The 24952-nt window shown below is 38.2% G+C and overlaps 2 protein-coding genes across 2 annotated transcripts; both read right to left on the bottom strand.

Moving 5' to 3' along the window:
- Positions 1-17510: 17510 nt before the first annotated feature.
- On the bottom strand, positions 17511-18065 carry LOC145981928 (uncharacterized). The gene has a single exon (XM_083115424.1). The coding sequence runs from the start codon at positions 18063-18065 to the stop codon at positions 17511-17513; it is 555 nt and encodes a 184-aa protein (XP_082971550.1).
- Positions 18066-18432: 367 nt separating this feature from the next.
- LOC145981927 (uncharacterized) lies at positions 18433-22713 on the bottom strand. Its single transcript, XM_083115423.1, has one exon. The coding sequence runs from the start codon at positions 22711-22713 to the stop codon at positions 18433-18435; it is 4281 nt and encodes a 1426-aa protein (XP_082971549.1).
- Positions 22714-24952: the final 2239 nt, after the last annotated feature.

The following is a 24952-nucleotide window of genomic DNA, read 5'->3' as shown; positions in this document are numbered from 1 at the left end:
GGTGGAGCGCGCAGTGTTGTGAAGGTAGTGATAATGAACAATCTCAAATGTTAGAAGAGGACCACATTGCTATTTATATATGCACATAGTATGTAATTCTTTTCCAAATGTTTCTGTTTATAAATGTTTCTGAATGTATGATCAATGGGGTGTATGTTTAAGGGCGGGGTGTTTATGTAACAATATTGTAGGATACGCACAGCCGAAGGGCTCGTATCAATATCAATAAATATCAATATCATTTCGTTTTAGTCACAGTACTGTATGTTAATTATTACAAGAGCTCTCCAAGAACATAACTCCAAACTCAAGGATTTTTTTTTAATAAAGAAACTCTATTATGGGAGGAAATATACCTAGGAAAATCATGCTGCCGTCCATGGCTCTCTCTCTCTCTCTCTCATCAAGAGGTCCCGGGTTCGATACCCGGTGGAGGTTCGGATCAAACTTGAATCTGTAGTCCCATTCCCGATTAGCCTTTCTGGGCATAAAGCGGGCTTAAAACAAACACTCAAACTCTGCCACTCTCCTTTCTCGTCTTGTCTGTTTCTCCGTTCCCTTCTTTGTCCCCACCTCCTTTTTCTTTCCCTAGAAATCGCTCAATAACAATTATATATCCAAGTTTGCAACAGTGCTAGTCGTTCAGTCATTCTTACACAGATCCATGCCTCCAATACTTCGTCAAACGATCCATCCGTCAGCGTGTCAGAAGAGTTTTCAACGTCAATTCTTGCTCTGCCTCGCTAAAAGGGAGGGAAATGATGTAGGCGTTGTGAGAAAAGGAAGGGTGGGGGTTAAAAGATCGATCGTGGTCTTTGACGAGGTGACAGCTAAATATTGCTGGAGAGCGTGCAATTTGCCGAAATGCCTGAATATCTTACCCTAGTAATCTGTTAAGATTTCTACGTAACTTTTAATTTCTGGCCTCTCTTGCTTAAGATTTCTACGCAACTTTTAATTTCTGGCCTCTCTTGCTTAAGATTTCTACGTAACTTTTAATTTGTGGCCTCTCTTGCTTAAGATTTCTACGTGACTTTTAATTTCTGGCCTCTCTTGCTTAAGATTTCTACGTGACTTTTAATTTCTGTCCTCTCTTGCTTAAGATTTCTACGTAACTTTTAATTTCTGGCCTCTCTTGCTTAAGATTTCTACGTAACTTTTAATTTCTGGCCTCTCTTGCTTAAGATTTCTACGTGACTTTTAATTTCTGGCCTCTCTTGCTTAAGATTTCTACGTGACTATTAATTTCTGGCCTCTCTTGCTTAAGATTTCTACGTGACTATTAATTTCTGGCCTCTCTTGCTTAAGATTTCTACGTAACTTTTAATTTCTGGCCTCTCTTGCTTAAGATTTCTACGTGACTTTTAATTTCTGGCCTCTCTTGCTTAAGATTTCTACGTGACTATTAATTTCTGGCCTCTCTTGCTTAAGATTTCTACGTGACTATTAATTTCTGGCCTCTCTTGCTTAAGATTTCTACGTAACTTTTAATTTCTGGCCTCTCTTGCTTAAGATTTCTACGTGACTTTTAATTTCTGGCCTCTCTTGCTTAAGATTTCTACGTAACTTTTAATTTCTGTCCTCTCTTGCTTAAGATTTCTACGTAACTTTTAATTTCTGGCCTCTCTTGCTTAAGATTTCTACGTAACTTTTAATTTCTGTCCTCTCTTGCTTAAGATTTCTACGTGACTTTTAATTTCTAGCCCCTCTTGCTTAAGATTTCTACGTAACTTTTAATTTCTGGCCTCTCTTGCTTTGTGTGCAGTTTCACATTCATTCAAGTTCTATGCTCTTTAATTTCTGTAGCTTTGTTGCCGTTTCTGATGTTCGAGTTGCGTGGTTGTAATGTTTCCCGCCTTGAGGGCCCTGGAATAAGGGAGGGGGGAGGAGATGCTTGCTTATTCTTGCCTTCTGTTTCTGGTTTCTTTTCTTGTCGCGTCCTCCTATTTGTTAATATTCTTTTCCCAGTTTTAGTATCTCTTTCTTTTCTTGTCGCGTCCTCCTATTTGTTAATATTCTTTTCCCAGTTTTAGTATCTCTTTCTTTTCTTGTCGCGTCCTCCTATTTGTTAATATTCTTTTCCCAGTTTTAGTAAGTAGTGGTACTTGTGCTATTATAAACCCAAGAAAGGAAGAGCTCTCCTCCAGCAGAATTGTCTACACTTAAAACTAGCTCAACATGCCTATATGAGCTTTTTGCTCTAGTGTGGAACCTCCTCTAATCCAAGATTTTTGTAAAAAAGCCCTCATGGATTCCATGAGAAAGGAAGAGCCCCTCAGATTGATGTGCCTATACTTACAAAAAGGCACTTCTGTGAGATTGTTGTCCATAAACTTGTCAAAAATTGATATTTTTTTGGCCACACTTAAAACTAGGCCAAGACACACACACATACACACTCATACACACACATATTTACTTCCAATTTAAGTTTAATTGGACCCCAGCCTCAATCCAATATTAAAACAATGCAATATGCAGAGCTCCTCTAGAATTGCTCTGTGACTCTCTCATTTCTTACATCATAAACATATGATTTTTCCCCTATGAGAATAACACTACATATGGTGTCATCAGGTAAAGCCTCATGAAATTCACAGATAATTTTAATATTTGTTCTGTCATTCACCACAACTTGTTTCCTTTTTGAAGCATTGATTACAAACATGGGTCTCTGTGCCTTGAATTCATCTGGTGTGTAGTACATGTTAGTATTGCCTGTAGTGACTCTCTTGAAAGCCGAAAAAGCCTCATATAATTTGAGGAAATCATTCTTGGACATGTCTAAATTATAATTTTCTCTAGGAAAAACCTCATTTCTGCCATTTTTAAGATATATGTTCTTGATGTTACAGTTATCAAATTTGCTTGAATTTTTTTCCTGATTGTTGTGTCTTCCAGTCTGAAACAGTACCACTACAAAATCAGGCATGTCATATTGTATGCTGGAGAATGAATTTGTGGCATCAAATTCATAATATGTACCAGTTGCGGGCTTCTGTACACATTGATACGTATAAAATTGCAGAGGAATCTGTGGATTTTTTATTATATCTGCTTTGTATTTAAGACCATAGCTGGCCTCATACTCAACAACAGGGATTCTTAGCTCCATAGTCTGAATAATGCATTTGCCTGCATCTGGTAGGGTATTAGGCAGAGCTTCCCCTGTAGGGTTTATTGCACTGTACCTCATCAAAGCATTATTATCATTGGCAGCTCTTCTAAATGTGATTCTTAAACCACCCTTCCACATAATTTCTTTATAATCTGAGAAGAATCCTGGCAACAGGCGCATGGGGAACAGCACTGTGTGGTTCTTAGATAATATCTTATCACCAGCCTCGAATCCTCCTATTTTGTAGTATGAAGCCTCGGTTTTGGATAATTTTAATGTGGCCAAAGCTGTGGAGGTAATGCCGGGATAATCCACTCTGTTTATAACAACGCCATGTTTTCTGATCTCAATTTCAGAGAACAGATGCGGCACAAAATTGTCTACAAGTCTTATATTTGAATTTGCCGGATAATCTGTTCCATCGAGCTTTACAACATCAAATTTGATGTATAGATCTGCTCTGTGGGGGTGTATAAATCCATCCCCTACATCAAGATCAACCTCAATTTCTGTGTTGGGTTGATTTAAATTTGCAAATGTCCTCCTGTTTGGGGGGAATGATTGTAGCTCATAACTCTCAATATTTTCCATTGTATGTATTTTTATTTAAATATTAATCTCTATGATTGCAGTTGTTGTGGCTCCAGCAAAATCAACTAATTCTTCTTTCTCATTAGTGACCATCAATTCAATATAATCTATTCTATTATGGCACACAGGAAAATATAATGTTGGTGATGGATTGTAGATAATAGGCTCCATGAATTCAGAATTAGGCTTGAATGTTGCAATGATGCCTGTTTGTTTGTGAGTGCCTATGCCATTTGATTTGGTGATCATACCCTCTGCTATATTACAGTGTATATTCAGAGTCTCTATGGCCAAGAATTTAGGTATATTCATAGCAGTGTGTTTGATGCCTGGTTCAAGTTTTGTGTTGTTCTCAAATCCCAACAGCTCCCCAATAGTACCCAGATCCACTGTTTCTGTGGCAGATACAATTTCTACTCTGTGAGTGACAGAATTTTGACTTAACACTACACCTCTGGGTAATTGAGCATTTAGAGTGGATAGATTATACTGCCCTGGAGTAATAACAATTTTTTCATCCCCAACTGCAATTGTGTTGTTGTGGTGTGTAATATTAGGGATCAAGTACATGCCATAAAATGCCCTGAGAGCTATTGTTTTGGGATACACTATGTCATCATGCAATTTGAGTTTCAATATTGAATTTTGGCTGGTGAGATGGAATACCCCCATGATGTTTCAGATACCACAAGGCTTTTTGAAAATCTTCAATTGATGGTTTATTTATTTGAGACATGTATCTAAGAACAGATAAACACAAATGTCCGCAATTAACATCTTTGAAGTTTTGAACACGGGCATTATTGTAATAAAGATTAGCTGAATTTAGATATTTTATTAAATTTTCAGGTGGAACACCTCCAAATGAATCAAATACAAATGCCTCATCTTTTAAATATTTAAGATAACAAATCCAGTGAGTGCCCTGATTTTTGTACTTATCCAAATTAACAATGCCACACTCTTTGTTGAGTGGTTGCTCTGGCAAAGAATCAGACATGTACACACCTCTAAAATGTTTGATGCCCAGTGGTTTGATTAAAGCTTCAATATCTTGGTTTGTAAGCGGCTCTTGTTTTTTTTAAACTTATTCATGGCTCTTTTAACACCCTTGCCTTTTTTCTCCATGGCCAGGTTATGGCGCCTCTGCTCATCTAATTCTGCCCTATTTTTCTTGGCATCTATTACTGTTTTTGCTATGGCGGCTGATCCCCCAGCCAAGCTCCCAACAGCCCCGAGAGCAGCTAAGATAGCAGGGATGGTAAATATGAATCCCCCCACATGTGATTTTTTTCTTGATTGCTGTAATTTTTTTAATTGGGGGGTGCTAAGCAACAATTTCATACCATGCCCCTTTGCAATACAAGAATTTTTTTTCTTGCGCTGCTTTTTGGTCAAAAGGCTATCAATAGTTTTAAGAGATTTGAGACCTGCATAAGGTATTTGATACATAACACCCTTGGCCTTCATTGTAGTTTTATTATATACATATTCACAGCCCCCACCCCAGTTTTTGTTTGGTGCTCATAGCTATGGTGGTTCCCAATGCTGCTATTTTTTCACTCAAAGAAGCATCTTTGCTTACAAATCTGCCAAATGCAGCCTCTTCTAATTTCTTGTCTGCAACATGTCTCTTGTCAAGATCAGAATGTGTGTTGTATGCAATATCATGGTCTCTACAAGCAGCATCTAGGGGATTAACACCAGGATCCCCTCTGTTTAATCTATGGTCCAATTTTGTGCCTGGACCACAATACTGATAACCTGGAATGTGTAGTTCAAATGGCAGCTTGTTTATAATGTCATTAACAAGGCCCCGACCCTCAGAAATATTCCAAAATTTGGGGGGTAGAGTATTAATAATTTTTATAAGATATCCAATCCCCTTAGGATCATTCACTATAAAATTAGACAATTTTGTGCTTATCATGTCCATAATTCCAACCTTTTCATTGTAAAAATTGTGGTTGCCAGCATTTTCCTCCCCAGCTATCACCAATAGCCTATCTACAAGTTTCCTGACATCATCAACCCACACAAATTCTTTAGGCAGGGTGTTGTATTGTTTGATTCCACTGCCAGTCTTAATTTGTGACCATATGGGCTTGATTAAATTATTGTATTTTGCCCCACTGCTCGACTTGACTCTTTTTTGTGTGGGATCATTGTTCTGGTATAGAGCATCTGATTTTATTAATATTTCTTTGTAATCCTCATAATCTTGATCTGTATAGCTGCCAGGTCTCTTCCTAGTCATCAGTTCCCACAATCCAGGTGTTCCGGAGTACTTAACAAAAGCACCTTTTTCTCCAAGTCGAGATTCTGAATATACAATTATATCATCTCCCATAAATGTTACTCTGAAATTGCCAATTCTATGAATAATGCTGCCATCCTGCTCTGTGTCAGCATATAAGCCAAAAACCTCATCTTTATTGTCTTTAGGTGTGGTTAAATATTTTTGAGCAAGAAGACCCAATTCAATAGGATCCTGACTAGCCTCAATTCTTCTAGGAGGACTAGGTGTATGAATACTTGAAAGTGGGGTGAATGGATAATCTAATATGTTCCTAGCAGCTACAGGTACAAGCTCTGTGAGCAAATTTTGATTTTGCTCTGTAACAGTTTTGATATTCTTACCTAAATTATTAATAGCATCAATTACAGGCTGTTCTGTTTGTTTGTGTTTTTCATAAATTCCTCGGTTCTCTGATTTCCATCCCTTAAATCTTTTTACAAGATAATCTCTTAACTTAAGATCATCAATGATTGGCCTTTTCATGGTTATTTATATACGTCTCAACGTCTAGAAAATGTTTCAACGTCTAGAAAATTGTTGATTTTATTTCTGTATTTGCCACTATTGGGTGTTCTTGTCATATCAATTGTGACAAACCCATAACTGTCCTGGTTCCAGCACTTGCTGCAAAATTTAGAAAAATCATTGTAGCTCAAGTCCCCACCTACATATTCATCATGTATGTGTTTGAGGTTGGTATGGTCTTGATGAAACACACATATAAAATTGCTGTTGTCTCGGATCAGCTGCTTGGGTATTTTAGAAAAAGTCTGTGCCAGGTAGAAGCAATCAATGTTTTTGTGCCGGCCCTGTGTAAAGAAGTTTCTAACCTTGTTTTGATTATCCAGTATAATGTCATCAAACACAACAACAGAATTATCGAGACATTCATGAAGTGGCTTAACATCTGGTTCAAAAGTGGCTATATCCAATCCATCATATAGCTTCATCAGCTGCTGATATTTTAATTGTTCCAAGCTCTTAGAGAAGATATACAAGTGCCTGTTTTTCCAGTCTAACCAGTTGGGTGCCAATAAAAAATTATCAACCATTAGTGTAGTTTTACCACAAGCAGATGGCCCAACAATAAGACACCTAATATTATCAGGTAGCAAGTTCCCATTTCTCTTATTCTGCTGTTCAGGTTCTGGGAGCCTTTTTATAACATCCCAGGTGTTCATATTATTATTTTGTTTGCATCGATCCAGCTGTTTTCCGGATGACCCAGCCATTTGACAAGTAACTTGTTGCCTTTTCTGCGGATGATTTTTTCTATGAGATATGTGTCAGGCTGTTTAGTTTTGCTGAGCTCTTGTTCATAGAACCTGCCTTTGAGAATTTCTCCTCGGTGATCCTTTATTATATATGTGTTAAGGGTCCCGGGTTTAACCTGAACCACTGTAAATAATTCCGTGCTCCAGTTTCTTGTAAAGCCTCTCTTGAATAAGTGCTTATATTTGCTGATTCTTACTTGATCCCCTACCCTGTATTTGGCCTTTCTTGTTGTTGGCTGGTATCTAGGATAATAAACAGTTCTGATCAATTTTTGCTCATCAGATGAGCTTATTACTTCAGAGGGTTTCATGTTGATTGTGGAATGGACAGAATTGTTATATTTATGTAGAAGTTCTGGAAGAATATTAATCCATTTATAATTACCTTGGAGGGTAAATTGTTTATACATAAGATTTTTTAAGGTTCTGTTGAATCTCTCTACAATTGAGGCCTTGAGGTCACTGTAACTCGAATAATGTTGTATTGCCTGGCTTTTAATAAATTGTTGAAACACTGAATTATAAAATTCTTTGCCATTATCTGTTTGCAAATAGCGCGGGGATCTTCCACTCTGATTGATGATTGTTCTAAAAGCTTCTGTAACACATGTTCCAGTCTTGGATTTGAGTGGCACAGCCCAGGCAAATTTTGAAAATGTGTCTATTACAGTGAGTAGATACTTGTAGCCCTTGTTGATTTTGTCTAAGTTTTTCAATTGTCCACTTGCCATTTCAATCAAGTCGCTTTGCCATAAATCATCTATGCCCTTTGTGACTACTGGGAGTCTCTTAAAATTATGTCGGGCTTGTCTGTGCAATTCATCAACAATAATTTGTCTAGACATAATATGTAAACAAGAATATTGCAACTATGGGGTGTTCAGCAGCTGAGACTGCAGGATTTTCCAAATATAATTTATCCCCTATATGTATTTTAAATTCCAAAGAGCCATCATCTTCAGTATAGGCTGTTTCTAATGTATTGGGATCTGTAAAATCCTCCAATTCTACACTGGTGATTTTCACTTTGTTATCAGCATTTGTTATTGATAAGGTAGGGTAGTGGTGTGCCTGTGGTTGAAGCCAATATTTGATCTTGATTGGTCTCAACGTGCCCCCAACAAAGAATTGATAATAAAATTGTGCAGGGGACAGCATATATATTTTGCCACCTGGTGTAAATGGAGAATCATATTCTTTGTTGGGGATGCTGTACAATTCAAGAATTACTGAATGTTTTGGATTCTCGATTATGCCTGTTATTTCTTTTTCTGCTGTGAGCAATCTGCTTGTTACAGATTCAAGGTGCTCATTGATGGTCCTAACAATCTCATCGTGCCCAGGCTTGATTCTTATGTCCACAGCAAGTTTCTTGTATTGTTGCACAATATCTTGAAGCTGGGTGGCAAAAACAGACAGAGCATTTGCTTGATTGGATTCCATGGTCCCTAGCTGTTGCTTGATATTAGCTACAATTTGTTGCAAATTTTCAACAACTGCCAATTTTGAATTTTGAGCAGTAAGATCATGGACCTGTCTTCTGATATCCTCAAACAGGGCATGCAGTTCATTAATATGTTGATTAGTTGGAAGAGTGGCCACTGTCTGAGTGAGATGTTTGATCTCTGCCTGGATATTCTTGATATCTTCTGATTTCAATATCCTATTCACTGCTCTCTTAATATTTTTAAGTTCCTGTGATGTGGGCAAATTTGATACTGTATTTTGCAAAGATTCAAGTGCCAATTTCACATCATTTAATTCAGAAGCATCAGCCACATTTCGCATAGCATTTTGGAGCAGGGCTATATCTGCCTGAGTGGGTGTTGATTGTTGTAAAATTTCAAGTTTTGTTTGGATATCATCTATCAAGTGATGAAAATGAGATAGTTCAGATTCAGTGTTGAGGTTTTCAAGCTTTGTGATTTGTTGCTGGACACTGACAAGGGTATCTACAATCCCAGGCAATCTGGATTCTAGTACATTTGCCAAATCACTTTGCACTGCTGCTATTGTACCTTCAAGATGGGTTATGGAACTTTGAATTTTTCCAAAATCTTCATATGTTTCAAGTTGCAGCTTAATATTTGCTACACTCCGAGTTATTGCATTCAAAGCATCAGAAGATGGCAAATTGTTCATAAAATTTTCAAGTGTCTCAATTTTTTCTTTAACCTCGGCTATGGCATTGTTCAGAGGGTCCAGATTAGGTATTTGGAGTGACTGAATCTGTTCCTTTAGAGTGGAAATCACTAGATCAAAATCTTCTTGTGATTTTATGCTTTTGACAATTGTTTGGAGCTGTGCCTGGACATTATTTATCTGCTCTTCCAATTGTTGTTTCAATTGCTCAGAGTTGTTAGCCTGGGTCTTAAATTTGGCTTGAAGAGCTGCAACAGCTTCTTCCAAACTTTGAAAATTATCTAATGTCGCCAGGTCAGTATATTTCTGAAGCAGCAATTTGAGTTCAGAATCAATTTTAAGAAGAGGGTCCATGCATTGTGATTGCAAATTTGTAATTTCTAATTGAAGACTAGCATTGAGTGTGGTTTGTAAAGCTTGTAAATCACTTCTTAATTTCTTGACTCTGACATCAAGCATCAAAATCTCATCACTGTGATCTTCATGTCTTGTGTGGCCAAAAATATCATTAGGCATTTTGTTTAGTAGTTATTTATTATAGAGTATCTGATTCTTAATTCTATAAAAAAGGGTATAAGCTTATCATAAGATCCAGGGACTTCAATATATAAGCAGTCACCAGCAGAGACAGTATAAACAGTGCCAGAAATCATGTTTGAGTGCTTAATTCTGTAAATATTTCTCCCTATTGAAATCTTGACATCACCCTCAGGGGTTGTAATAAATTGTAATTGCCCACCTACAGGTAATTGGTAATGATTTAAATTATTGTTAAATATGTACAATGTTTTGCCTGTTTCATCATCAATATCTGTAAGTATGCTGTTCAGATGAATAATTAACAAGCCACTCAGTTTAGACAGCATATCAGGAGAGGGTTGTGGTGGTGGCAGCTCCATAACAGCCCGTTTTTTGAACCCAAATAAGTTCATAGGCATGTTTATTTATTTCAAATCATGCTCTGTGCTTGTGCATTGTTTGCCATTTTTCAAATCACAATGACCCCATGGTAAAGTATGTATGCCACATGATAAAATACATCTCTTATCATCATGTGGGTCCAGAGCCACTTTTCTTACAACATTTGAAGTCAATAAGTGATCCACACTCTGGATTCTGGATTCTGATGTTTTGATTAAGCTCTGGGATTTGATGCAATTTTTATAATCTTCAAATTGGAGCTCTTTTTCCACAGCTACTCTGCCAATACCCTTGGCCTTTTTGACAACAGCATTACATGTTTTAAAACTATACATCTTGGCACTTAACCCAGCAAATTCCACAATAACATCACCAAGTGTCTCATCTTTTAACTTGCCGGGCACTTTTTTGTTGTGGGGTTGAATATTCAAATGGTCTGGCAATTCACTGGTATCAAAGTATTGAAACAATTCAGGCTGTGACATATCTTGATAAACATCTTCTGTTTGAATATCAAGAATAAAACTATCCGTGTCCATGTACATCAGTTTTACATTATCACCATAAAAAGGTTTCAGCACATCATAATACAATGTTAACATATGTAATTTGGACAATTCCAATATTGCAGCCCCTACATAAATAGGTTTATCAAACTTAATCCTTGTTTTTTTCATGTTGAAAAGTGCCATATCTTCATCATAAATTCTTCTGTAATTGAAATTAGGCTTTGCAACCAATTTTTTACTCAGGCTGGGGTCAGTAATTATTTTAACATCGGTATGTTTTCTGACATTTTCAATTGTTTTGCCATATACAGAATTAACCATCAATTTAAACAAGCTCTTATCAAATTCGCTCTTTGCAGATGTTCGAAGCTCCGTGTTTGTATCAATATATGGTTTCAACCATTCTGAGTGCCTGAACCTCAAAACTTTTCCAAGTTTGGTCACTTGAACACCATGTTTCATCAGGAACTGGAGGTTCTTGTAATATATGACACAACCCTGTTTTGCCTCCAGTGTCATCATGAGCTTCTTCTGTTTAGAGCCAGGTGAGCACTGAACCTCGGGAATTGGGGGCAGATCAGAAAATTTGTTATGTAAATGATCTGGAATTATCAGATCAACCTCTAAGAAGAGGCCATAGTTACTGTCATCATAGTTCTGAAGATCTTCAATATTGAAATCTTCAACCCATTCAAGCCCTGCATATGGCAGTTTTTGCATCATGGCATGACCATAGAGGCTGTTTGCATCCACATACAATATATAATTTGATGGCAATTCTGGATCATAATCAGGCATATATTTGTTATTTGCTCTGGCATATCTCTGAGAACATTGCACCATCCCTCCTCTTATATTTTCCTCCATAAACAAGTACATATCTTGATCCTGGATCAGATCCAATTGCTTTTTGGTGTTTAAAAACATTGCAGACCATGCTAGGCCCGGGGCACTGAAAAAATACACTGGGTCCAGTCCATAATTTTGCATACAAAATTTTCTGAATGCCTGCATTATATCTGCTAAGATGGTCACATCAAGTTTCAAATATGCCATGTGATAATCACCAAATGTCCGGCATTTTAAATTGTCCCACGCCAATTGGGCACGGTGATAATCTTCATCAGTGATTCCAGATCCTCTGATTTTGCTGTAAAACTCTTCTTGTGGTGGCAGGGAACACTCATCAAATTTAGAAAAATCTGTGACATAGTCATAAGGATATACACCCTTCCGCCTAATTAATTTCAGGTCCTGATTTGGAAACACTGCACGTGTGATTTTGAATTCACCATCAGATAATCGAGTGCTCAGTGTATCCAGGCTATCAGATAAAAATCTGTAAGAATCAAGAAATCTTATTTGAATAGAAAATCCATTAACTTTAATTATTTTGCTAATAGATATATATTTCTCATCATTTTCAGCTAAAATATTTAAATTCTGCTTCTCAAACCCCTCGTACCTGATCAAATGATGGAAATCATAATTGGATGCTCCATGGCAAAATATGGGGACAAATCTTGGTCTCTTGATCTTAATATTACAGCTATTACACAGGGCCTGTTTATATCGACCATCTGTATGAGAATGGTGATGCACTTTGATATTTGTATCTGAAAATTTAGAATCACATAGTGGGCATTTTTCTGCATTGTTGAAATCTTCAATCTGTTTCTCTGTTAAAGGCAACATGGGTTTTGATTTTAATAAGATGTTAGATGCTATGTTACGGCACTCATTTTCTATTCTATGTGCAAATATTTTGATGGCATCTGGCCCCATGTATGAATCTATTTTGGTAACAACACCATCCTGTACAACCACATAACAAAAACTGGAAGGTTCATGTAGCTGGTATGGTGTAATTGAAGATTCTTCAGGATCTGGATTGCAGAATGCAAGAGGTTTGAGATTCGATTCAAAATCACAGACAATATATGCTGGGTGTTCCAACAAGGCTTCAAACTTTTTGAATTTGCAATTCTCACTTGGCATTGGCATCACCATATGAACAGGTTTATGATTGCCACAATATTTCAGATGCTCAATTAATTTGTTTTTGGCAATTTCTGCACTCACTTTACAAACCCCATTCACTGTTTTTCTACCATCAAATACCCTTAAACATCTTCTGCATATTCTGAATATTCTATTGGATTTATCTAGTTGTGTTCTCACTAAAGCTAGAAGATTATGTATCAGAGTGTAATGATTTGTGCCATTCTCTTCAATTAAGAGCAGATCAATCGGAACAGTAGAATCATCATCAAGTATACTGATTCTGAGAGGTGCTATCAAGCAATCGCCACGGCCAGTGGAATAAATATATACATTAATAGATAATTGTTTGCCATTGATATCCCGGGCCTTTTTCTCAAATTTATCAATATTCTGAACAGTCATTGGATATTCTAAACCCTCCATTGCATCGTCAAAAATATGTTCATATTGTTTATAATAACTTATTCGCTCAGGATGCCTTGAAACTGGATACAAAGCAGCTAAAATACACCACAAAAAGCATTTATCATCATTATTTTCAATATTAACCACGGCTCTTCTGTTTTTAATATTGATAGGTAATGGCAAATATGTGGAACCTTGTAATGGGCTGAATTCAGAAATATTAACATATAACTTGTGCGGAAAGCCGCATAGGCTCCATCCAGACTCTTTTGCCTCAAATTCAGAGTGCTTAATATTCAATTGATCTATTAAACTGCTTATTATTGTGTCTGAATTTGCATTTGAATATACAGGTACAGTTTCTGTCATGTGGGGCTGTGTAAATTTTGTGCCATTTGACTTCTTATATTGTGTATACAATTTGAGGGACAGCTTATAAGAGCCATTTTGTGCATTTAGAATTGCCTGCAGATCAGGTTTTACACTGTTCAAGAAATTCTGAATACCACATCTTGGCTCTGATACAAACCGGTAATCCCTAAGTTGGGCATTAAAACTGCTATGGATAGGTGCAAAGCATGGCTGCTTTGCTACTCTGGCATTAACAGGTGCTTCATGCTTTCTTTTCAGACCAGATGTGGATGGTTGTGAGGGCAATGTTGATGGCTGTCCAGAACAAGTATTTTTATGTGTATATGTGAAGTATTGCATGCTGTATTTTCTATTGCATTTGGGGCAAATTTTCGTGGGAGCTCTGCGTTTGTCTGGGTTACAAATCTTTTGGTGTCTGGCCCAATTAGAGCTAAATATATTTTTATTGCATTGGTCACAATATTTTTGATTAGGCATTTTGTTGTTGTTTATTATATACAATTTCCTGGGTTTCAATTCAAAACTTTATACTGAATAAAAAATGTAAGTTGGGTTCAGCACTGTGCTTTGTGTGTGTGTGTATGTGTGTATGTATGTATGTGTGTCAATATTTTTAGCTTTGGTATTTATATACAATTTCTTGGGGTTCAAATCAAAACTCTATACTGGATCAGTTGGGTTCAGCAGTATGATTTGTAATTCAATTTATACAAATCTGCAATTAAAAAATATAAGCAGCACTGGAACAATACAACCTTACTCTTCAACAGCTCTTACAATACTGGCTGATATGCAATGCAAAATCTCTTTATATACCCTAAGCACGGACCGCATTGAAACAATAAGCCAATCAGAATATAACACATCATCACATTACGTCATAAGCAACCAATCAGAAAACAACACATCTGAAACAATAAGCCAATCAGAATATAACACATAATCACATTACGTCATAAGCAACCAATCAGAAAACAACACGTATCTAATAATTTATTAGATGTTGCACAGCATGATGCAATACAGAAATAGGCCACAAGTAGACCGGAAGTAAATATGTGTGGGTGGGTGTGGGTGTGTGTGGGTGTGTATGTAGGTGGGTGTGGGTGTATATGAGGGTGGGTGTGGGTGTGTATGAGGGTGTGTATGTAGGTGGGTGTGGTCAAGGTCAAGGTCAAGGTCAAGGTCGGGGTCAAGGTCAAGGTCAAGATCAAAGTCAAGGTCGGGGTCAAGGTCAAGGTCAAGGTCAATATGTGTGTGTGTGTGTGTGTGTGTGTATGTGTGTGTGTGTATGTGTGTGTGTATGTGTGGGTGGATGTGGGTGGGTGTGGGTGGGTGTGTCCTGGCCTAGTTTTAAGTGTGGCCAAAAAAATATCAAGAGGGGCATATTTTTGACAAGTTTATAGACAACAATCTCACAGAAGTGCCTTTTTGTAAGTATAGGCACATCAATCTGAGGGGCTCTTCCTTTCTCATGGAATCCATGAGGGCTTTTTTACAAAAATCTTGGATTAGAGGAGGTTCCACACTAGAGCAAAAAGCTCATATAGGCATGTTGAGCTAGTTTTAAGTGTAGACAATTCTGCTGGAGGAGAGCTCTTCCTTTCTTGGGTTTATAATAGCACAAGTACCACTACTTTAGTATCTCTTTCTTTTCTTGTCGCGTCCTCCTATTTGTTAATATTCTTTTCCCAGTTTTAGTATCTCTTTCTTTTCTTGTCGCGTCCTCCTATTTGTTAATATTCTTTTCCCAGTTTTAGTATCTCTTTCTTCTTGCCTTTTCTCACCCAAATGTCAACCTAACTTCCACGTAGTACGCCCCGGTAATGCCATGTTACAGGTCAACGAGGCTCTGGCGTCTGGGCCTATGACCAGTATAATTCTCTGTAGGGTTGTGTGTTGTCCTCAGTGGCGTACGGAAGGGGGGGTTATGGGGTTTAAACCCCCCTTGAGATTGTGAAATATTATGAAAAATGCTGTGGAAGAAAATTAAATGGCCAATTTATCACAGTCAAAGATCTGGGACAATACTATTACTACTAATAATAATTTGAATTATTATTTTCTTGCAGCACGGAGAAAAGCGCAGCATTCCAAACACACGCGTCTTTCAGAGTGAATACCTTGAAAATTAACACGAATTCTTGAAATAAAATATGAGGGCAACTATGATTTAAAAGAGAGAAAAGTTGTTTTGTATCTCAATTGCAACAATGTTCAATACACTGGCGTGCGCAGGATATTTTTTTTTCGGGAGGGGCTGGAATACTAAATGTGCATAGTACATGACTTCGTTTTGGAGGGCAGGATGCATAATAAAATATTTCGTATTTTTGGAGCTTTTAAGTCGATTAAAATTGTATTCAAAGACAAAAATGTTAAACGGGACTCAAAGAGGTTTCGCATTTACGCATTTTGATTTTTTAAAGTTGTTAACGGATTTTTATTTGAAAATTGATTTTCTCAAAATTTCGGTAGTACGTACGCCAGTGTTCATGAACATGTATTTTTTTGTGTAAACAATGAGAATAAACTAAAGAAAGGTCTTGGTTCATTGTAAGCAGCTAGTGTATAGACAAAGGCTAGGCGGACAAGAATACAGTCACCAGTCCGCCTTCCCATTGTTTACCGCAGCACGTTTGAATGTCTCACCTTGTTGACTATACAATTATTCAAACGACAATAAGCTTAACTATTGGAAAAGGTTTTGTTGGTAAGAACAGCGAGACAATTCAGATGTGAATTATCGGGGACATTTATGCGAGGAAGAAGCCGGAAAAATTCCAACCAATTCCGGGGATCTACGAACCCGGATCTCCCGCGTGGTTGTCATACGCTCTACCGACCAGACGAGTTCCATACTTTGATTATTTTAATATATTTTCATGTTTTTATGTATTTTCTTCACACTTAAAATGTCTCACTTTGTTGACCAGACAATTATTTCGTAACTAAGAAATAAAAAATGCTCACAGAATTTGATAAAAATCGAATGACTAGAAAGAAATTTCGTTCTATTGCTTTCATAAATACCTACTACTAAATAGTAGTAGTGGTATTAGTAGTATTATTAGTAGTAATTCAGCTAATTAATTAATTATAAGTATTATTAATTAATTATGAGTATTATGTAATTAAAGTACAATAAAACAATGGTAATGTGAATTTGGAGAAAGTTTTAGAAATAACCCCCCCCCCTTGATAAAATCCTGCGTACGCTACTGTGTCCTGTGTTTGTCCTTATTAGTACTGAGCGCCCCTTTAAAGCCTCAGCTTCTAATTAGGATAGTCCAGAGACAGATGTTGATTCTAGTTACGATAAGGAGCTGGACCACGCATAATGTGACGAGTGCAAATTGAGTAAGTGCTGACGCACCTAACTTTTTTCAATTCAGTCAATTTACGATATGTTAAATGAAAGGCTCAATTCATAAAGTGAATATACATTTGAACAAAACTGATTTCCTGTTTATTTGACATTACGTTTCTCCTGTGATAAATTGGTTGTTTTTAAAATGCAGACATTTTCCTTACATATTGTTGCGTTTCTTATTTAAACACTGGACTGATTATATACGCTATTTAATGTACACTGACACTGGACTACATTGGAATGGAGTTGACCACCGTGTAGCAATGACTCTCGCTCTTCTCTCGTTGTTATTCGTACAGTGCGGGTATTTCCCGTAATGTACCACGCCCTGCACAGTCTCCGAAGCAGAGTCTGCACTGTCCTGCCACCTAGTGGCGACAAGTATAATGAATACTTAAGATACACAAATTTTCACACATTGATAACACAAATAATAATACATACACTAATCTGTCCCAAACATAGTCCCCCCTCTTGATCGAGTCGATCAACAAAAGTACAACTAATGATCTACTGGAAGAGGCACTAGTTTGTTAACTGGACGTTTATAAGTTGAAGACGAAGTGCGAACAGTTGCAACACGCACTAGTCCATCCGCATCAGGATGCACTTGTTCAACTACAGCAAGTTTCCATGTAAGTGGAGGTAGGTGATCTTCCTTCACTAAAACCACTGTTCCTGGTTCCAAATTCTTCCTTTGGGTGTTCCACTTGGTCCTCTGCTGCAGGGAATGCAAGTAGTCCTTTGACCAACGGTCCCATAGTTGTTGGTACATCTGCTGCAATCTCTGCCATCTGGATAAACTGGATTCTTTGATGTTAGTTAGACTAGGCTCAGGAAAACTAGTTAGGGGTGCACCAATAAGGAAATGGCCAGCGGTTATAAAACTGGGATCTGTAGGGTCATGTGACAATACTGTGAGGGGCCTGGAGTTAAGACAGGCTTCGATTTGAACTAAGAGTGTTTCAAGTTCTTCGAAAGTGAGAGCAGAGTTCCCTACGATTCTCCTCAGGTGATGCTTCATGGACTTCACTCCTGCTTCACAAAGTCCAGCCATATTTGGGCTATTAGGTGGTAGAAAATGCAATTTGAATCCTTCCTGAGCTGCATGGTCTTCTAAAGACTTGTTGAAGTCTGATGATTGGAATAAATTCTTCAAGTCTTGTAATTCACGATTGGCACCGACGAAATTTCTTCCGTTGTCGCTGTACAAGTTCAAACATTTTCCTCTGCGTGCTGTAAATCTTTGCAAAGCAGCAATGAATGACTTGGTGCTGAGATCTCCGACCAATTCTAGGTGTATAGCCTTGGTGGCAAAGCATACAAATACTGCTACATATGCTTTCAACCTTGATTTGCTTCTAGTGATTGACGGCTTGATGATAATTGGTCCAGCGTAATCAACTCCAGTGTTTAGAAATGGTCTAGTGGACTGTATTTGATGGTGGTAATTGTCCCATGAGTTGGTTGGAAATAGATGCTCTTAATTTGAAACAAATGAGGCACTTATACAGAATAGCTCTGACCACTTGTCTGGCTCTTGGTATCCAGTACTCCTGTCGTAATGAAGATATCAGGAGTTGTGGTCCTGCATGTAATAACCGGTGGTGTTCTGAAAGAATGATCAATTCAGTTAAATGATGTTTCGGTGGCAATATGATTTGATGTTTGCTATCATATGGTAGCTGCGAGTGTCTAAGTCTTCCTCCAACTCTGAGTACTTGCTTGTCATCGAAGAAAGGATGCAAGTCTAAAAGTTGACTATCCTTTGACACCTGACTGTTAGAAGACAATTCTCTTATTTCCTTGCCATAAACTTCGTGTTGCATGCTTCTAATGCAAGTATGCAATGCTGATCTTAAGTCACTTGCTGACAATGATCCTATGTGTTTCTCTTGTTTGTTCCTCGCATTGTGTAGAAATCTCAAACAATATGCAATCACTCTTTGAAGTTTCAATAACGACGAAAATTTGCTGATGAATTCTATTTTTGGTGCATTTGTGACTAGACTTACTGTAGTTGTTCTTTGTTCTTCAAGTTCGTCGAGTTCGAAGTCATCATCCCTTGACGATGTTGGACTCGAAGGCCATGCTGTTGCTGGAAGTGATAGCCAATCAGGGCCATGAAACCACATTTGAGAGGTGTGTAGTGAGTCTACATTTGTCCCTCTGCTGATTAAATCTGCGGGGTTCTGTGCTGACACTACATGTTTCCAGTACTGAGGCTTAGAATATTCTTGAATTTGTGAAACTCTATTCGCTACAAAGGTTTTCCATCGTCTTGCAGGTGATGCGAGCCACGCCAGTACGATCTTCGAATCGGTCCTTAGATTGATTCTACTAACTTCCAATTGTAGTAGTTGTAACACCTTGTGTGTTAGTTTCGCCAGCAACAAAGCAGCGCACAATTCAAGACGAGGAAGAGTGATCCTTCTTATAGGTGCCACACGTGAACGTGAACAAAGTAAATGTACAGTGGTTTCACCATTTCCATTTGTTGATCTAAGATACAAACAACAGCCATATGCAACTTGCGATGCATCTGAAAATCCGTGGAGTTGAATGTCAACCACTTTTCCTTGAACTAGCACAAATCTGCTAACTTGTATCTGATTAATGTTTGGTAACTGTCGAAACAAACGTTTCCACTCCATGTTGAGTTGATCTGGTAACTTATCGTCCCATTCCATGTTATGGAACCATAATTGTTGTAGAAATATCTTGTAAGAAATTACTATTGGACTCACTAGTCCAAAAGGATCAAAGATTGATGCGACAATAGAAGCTACTTGTCGTTTAGTGATGTTGTCTTCATAACATGACACTATCTCCTTGTTATTTGCTTGCAATTTATCGGTGACTGGATCCCACGTGAGGCCTAAAGCCGTAACGCTCGCTCCCTTGTCAAACTGAAATGGTAGTTGCATTTCTCTATGAGTAGCTGGTACTGCTTCAAGAAGTTCTGGATGATTAGAACACCATTTCTTCAAAGTGAATCCTGCTGAATTCAGTAAATTGATTAGTTCTCCTTGCAATTGTCTAGCTTCTTCAATACTGTTGGCTCCAGTGAGGAGGTCATCAACGTAAACATCTCGTTGTAAAACTTTGGATGCATTCGGAAACTTGGTTGCTTCCTCTTCAGCTAACTGCTGCAATGTTTTGGTCGCCAAAAACGGTGATGATGCCAAACCAAATGTGACTCTTGTGAGCTCGAACGTTTGTACTGGCATATCTGTAGATTTTCTCCAAAGTATGCGTTGAAACTTAGTGTCATCTGGATGAATCAGGATTTGTCTGAACATCTTCTCGGCGTCTGCCGTAAATACAACCTTGTGCGTTCTGAAGCGAAGAGCTATAGACTGAAGATCGTCATGTGTGGTTGGACCGACCATCAGTATATCGTTTAATGAGACTCCATTTTTTGTTTTTGCTGATGCATCAAAAACAATTCTGGTTTTCGTGCTGCTGCTGCTAGGTTTGAATACTGGATGATGTGGTAAATAGTATGACACGTCATCAGCTTCATTTGGATCTGGTTGTACTGGCTTCATGTGTCCCAACATGTCATACTCCTCGATTATTCTGCCATACTCCTCTTTCAACTCTGGTTGTTGTTGAAACCTCTTCTCTAACTGATGTAATCTGAATAATGCCTGGTTGTATGAATGTCCTAGCTCTGTATGATCTGATCGAAATGGGAGACGAACAATGAAACGCCCTGTTTCATCTCTGGTGGTGTGTTGATTGAAGTGGTTTTCACAAGCTACTTCTTCAGCTGTTTTTGGTTTCGAGTACATTTCCTCCAACTCGAAAAAACGCCGTAATTGAGAATCCAAATTGTCTTCCATGCGTACAAAACATGCTACTGTGGGTGTACTAGGTTCTACAGGCTGTTCCATCCGACCAGCTAAAATCCAACCTAATTCAGTAATTTGAAGAACTGGATAGTTTTCATCTCTCGTTTGTCTTTCAGGAAGAAGTAAGTGCAAGTAAAGTTCCGATCCAATTAGTAGATCTATCCCTTCTGGTTTGTAAAAATCTGGATCTGCTAACTCAATGTCGGTTGGTAGGTTCCAATGTTCATGATGAATAACTTGAGAAGGTACGTTCCCTGTGATGCGTGGGAGTATCAGACAAGTAAGTGAAGTCTGGAAGTCTGACACTCTTGAGCGCAGCTGAATGTCTACACTGTGCTTGGCTTCCGATGAAACATTATTGATTCCTCTGATTGGAATACGATTTTTCTGCTTTCGTAACTGTAGTCTCTGAACAAGATCTTCCTTGATGAAATTTGACTGAGACCCACTGTCCAGGAGAGCTCTACATGTATGTGGCTGTCCCCTAGAATCGACGACTTCTACTAAAGCTGTTGATAGCAGAACGTGTGATCTTGGTTTACTCTTAAATGTGCAGTATGAAGATTGTACTGAAGTTGTCCTTGCAGCTTCATTCCTCGTGTCTGGTGAGTCACTCCTTGGTTGGTCTTGCCTTAGAGGACCTCCTCGTTTACCGCCTTCGTCTGGATGCAACAGTGAATTGTGTTTCAATCCACAGCGCCTACAATTACCTGAAGTACAGTTTCTTAAATTATGATTCGATCTGAGGCAATTGTAACAAAGTTTGTTGTTGCGCACACACTCTTGTTTCTGCTTCAGACTTGCGCCTGCAAAAGACTTGCATGAATATAAGGAATGTGCTAATTTACAAAAATAGCATTGTGTATTTGTAGTTGTCAGGTAAGAATTTGACTGACGGATGTGTTTCTGTTTAGGGCTAACCTTGTTTTCATTGACATTTTTGTTTACGTGAAGAGACTTCATTGATTCCAAAGCTTGACATTTTTGTTCTAGAAAGGTGAACAGTTCCTTTAGTGTAGGGAACGACTGATCGGTATGGCTTAATTCCCATTCCCTTCTTGTGTGAGAATCAAGTTGAGCCAAAAAATGATGTATCAAAATAACATCTTCTAACGGTGTTTGTAATTCAAGGGCTCGAAGAGCATTTAAGTTACTGGTGGCATCATTGATGAACTGACGTAATTCTGTGGCATTTTCCTTGTTAATTGCGTTCACATGCAAGATGTTATTGACATGACTTGCTGCTATCAGTCGTTTATTCTCATACCTATCTTTCAACAATTGCCATGCAATATCGTAATTTGAATCGGTCATGGGCAAAGTATCGATAAGTGTTCTTGCTTCAGATTCCAATGATGAACGTAAGTAGTGGAATTTTTGTATTTTAGGAATATTGTCATTTGTGTGAACCATAGCCTGAAATGCATCTGAATATGCTAACCAATCCTGATAATTACCGTGAAACGTGGGTAAAGATACTGTGGGTAATTTGATGTGCTTGGTGCCTAATGATGAAGCATTGTTTACAACATTCGATCCATCTGTAGGTGCAGTTTGTGCTTGTTTATGTTTCTCTATAATGGATTCCATTTTACCCCGTACCTTGTAGTAAACTTCTTCAAAATCCCCCCTATGAGGTTCATGATTCTCGTTTATATCTTCTACTTCTAAACGTGTTTGAACTTCATCATATTTTTCCCACAAAGGTGTTAAATTCTGTAAACGGACCCTTACTTCTTGAACTTCCCCCGTATCTTCAAAGGAATTAACAAATGCTTGTGTTCGTGTTAACTGGCCCCTAAATCCAGCTCTCCTACGTATCAACACTCTTTTCTCTTCTTCATCCATCGCGAAGGAAAGAGGGCAAGATATGTAGGAAATAGTACGTGAGGAAAGAGTAAACAAAATATGGTGCGAGCCTAGATAACTACTGACCTTGATCTGAAGCTTCCCTGGGTGTTGGCGATGACGTCACTTCAGATGATAGCAGGATACTGTAGTGGATGCTCGAAACTGTCCAAATTTATGATACTCAGTCCCGTGTTGAGTTATCGTAACAGATAACTTATTGTCCACTGAATACTACCGTGTATAGGTCAGTCTTGTAACAAAACATTCGACGTACGCACGATAACGATACGGAATGTCTGTTCAAACCACACGCTTAACCGTTGTGATCGAAAATTACACGTAATACGTAATAAGTACTGTGACACAAAAAGTTCTACGATTGAGCACATAACATGCAACCATATATTGACGTAAGTACGAATGTCAGTACACATCTGTAACTGGAACACTGCATACAAAGTCACTTCGATACCGCGCGAAAACACTCGTTCTTTCCATGGCGGGCGAGTCGAGACGTTTGTTCTGATGCGTAACACGTCATATCTCACAGAGATTGTTCACTCGGTAAACTAATCCTGCCCGGAGATGACCATAAAATGTTGCGTTTCTTATTTAAACACTGGACTGATTATATACGCTATTTAATGTACACTGACACTGGACTACATTGGAATGGAGTTGACCACCGTGTAGCAATGACTCTCGCTCTTCTCTCGTTGTTATTCGTACAGTGCGGGTATTTCCCGTAATGTACCACGCCCTGCACAGTCTCCGAAGCAGAGTCTGCACTGTCCTGCCACCTAGTGGCGACAAGTATAATGAATACTTAAGATACACAAATTTTCACACATTGATAACACAAATAATAATACATACACTAATCTGTCCCAAACACATATAAAATCCATTCCAGGAACTTTCTGGTCTACCCACAAGGAAATATTAGCCAGCATGATAGTATTAGAGCTTTAACTAAAATGTCGTGTCAAAAATTATATGTATAATTAAAACCTCGTATATATAGCGATTTTTGCTCCTTTTACCGTCAATAATGCAGTTTTTTTGTTGTCATATTTATCATTCTCTTCTCCTTTTTCTTTCCAGGTGAGTGCATTTGCTGTAGCATTTGACAGTAGAAGAAAAAAGAATACATCCCTCGTCTACTATAGTACAGGTATGTTAATGCTAAAGCTCTTTTTTTGCTTAGGAAATGAACGTAATTTGGTGTCGTGATTTATACTCGCAAAGGGAACGGTGAGCTCTGATTGGCAGAGAACAAAGTACGTGCTGTCTCCAGCACTACCGTCAGTGGGTGGAAGCACTCACGTGATAGCTGGCAAGATCTTCCAGCAGACGACAGATCATCTATACTCATCGCAGGCCCATCTGGCGGCTGACCTAAAAAGCTCTACCTGTCCACCAATCGTCTTTGGGGTTGTGTGACTCGATAAGTGTCAACAACTTCAGTTGCGAAGTAAAAGCTGTAGGGGTAACATCGCTCTCACGTTGCAACGTTGCCAAGCGTACCTCTGTTCTTTCAGTTGTTTTTATTACCTTGTTTGTAGTGTTTGAGTGTTTTGTGTAATAATTTTCCGTGCTTTGTGTACTAACTTTTATCCAGTAACGCCACCGATCAACTCTCTCCTGTTTTACAGTACGTTTGGCAAAATGCCGTGTATCCGACGCTCGTTTGTTTCGTCGTACCTCGCGACACGAAAATGCCCGATGTCAGTCGAAGAGAATTCAACTGATCGTTGATTCGCTGTTTCCTCCAAGCCGCCAGCTGATAATGCGAGCAATACCAGTATAGTCACGGGAACTTACCAGGATAAACATTCCGAGATAAATTGAGCCTATAATGCATAATTTATGAGACACAATATATGTCGCGGCCACGATATATATCGCCAAAATATCGTGACGATATATCGTCAATTTGATATCACCTGGTCGATATTTTTTTCAATATCCAATGAAGAGTCTATCCCAAATTCTTTGATAACTTGCGTTTTCTTATTGCTCTAAGTAAGGCTATACCATATTTAAAATAAATCTTAGCGCACACAAAGCTTACATCATCCCATGTTCCTTCATGGCAAGGTGCAATGTGCACGGGGAACTTATATAGTGTGTGTGCGTGTAGTCCAATACCTACCGTATTGTAATCCATTTCGTTATTCCTCTACTGATGGACGTCCACAGGAATTTTTTTCCAGAAATGTTCCCAAAACAGTGC

This window comes from Lepisma saccharinum, chromosome 30 (assembly GCF_977018435.1).
Source record: "Lepisma saccharinum chromosome 30, izLepSacc3.1, whole genome shotgun sequence".
NCBI classification, from domain to species: Eukaryota; Metazoa; Arthropoda; class Insecta; order Zygentoma; family Lepismatidae; genus Lepisma; species Lepisma saccharinum.
Note: the sequence above shows the minus strand (reverse complement) of the source record. Positions and strands in the feature narration are given on the sequence as shown.

Coding starts and splice junctions, on each gene's coding strand:
- LOC145981928 (XM_083115424.1), bottom strand. CDS start 18,065: ATGGCTGGACTTTGTGAAGCAGGAGTGAAGTCCATGAAGCATCACCTG.
- LOC145981927 (XM_083115423.1), bottom strand. CDS start 22,713: ATGGATGAAGAAGAGAAAAGAGTGTTGATACGTAGGAGAGCTGGATTT.